Below are 339 nucleotides of genomic sequence, written 5' to 3'. Positions count from 1 at the left end.
AGCCCTGCCGCCGTGGGGCGCCCTCTCCGGGCCGGGTGGGGTGGGGTTGGGGGTCGCCTGGCGCGTCCCTCCCTCCCTCCCTCCCTCCCGCGCGGCCCCTCCTGAGGGCTCCCTCCTGCCGCCGCCCGGGTTGCCTTGCAGACGGAGGGGGTCCGGGTGTCCGTGAACGTCCCGTCGGCGCAGAAGGAGACGCCGGTGCTCTTCGTGGTGCGGCAGAAGGAGGCCGTGGTGTCCTTCCAGGTGCCCCTCATCCTCCGCGGCCTGTGAGTGGGCGGCCTCCCCCCCCTCCCTCCTCCCTCCTCCCTCCTCCTCTCGCTCCCAGGGCCAGCCGGCTCTCCC

At 75.5% G+C, this 339-nt stretch overlaps 1 protein-coding gene across 1 annotated transcript in view; it reads left to right on the top strand.

The window, feature by feature from the left end:
- SIDT2 (SID1 transmembrane family member 2) overlaps positions 1–339 on the top strand; it is an 18,305-nt gene that overhangs the window by 648 nt on the left and 17,318 nt on the right. Inside the window, exon 2 of the mRNA XM_015428044.1 lies at positions 142–263. Within this exon, the coding sequence (XP_015283530.1) occupies positions 142–263 (122 nt within the window). The remainder of the gene's footprint in view (positions 1–141; positions 264–339) is intronic.

Source organism: Gekko japonicus, unplaced genomic scaffold (assembly GCF_001447785.1).
Source record: "Gekko japonicus isolate JY-2015 unplaced genomic scaffold, Gekko_japonicus_V1.1 scaffold1031, whole genome shotgun sequence".
NCBI classification, from domain to species: Eukaryota; Metazoa; Chordata; class Lepidosauria; order Squamata; family Gekkonidae; genus Gekko; species Gekko japonicus.
Note: the sequence above shows the minus strand (reverse complement) of the source record. Positions and strands in the feature narration are given on the sequence as shown.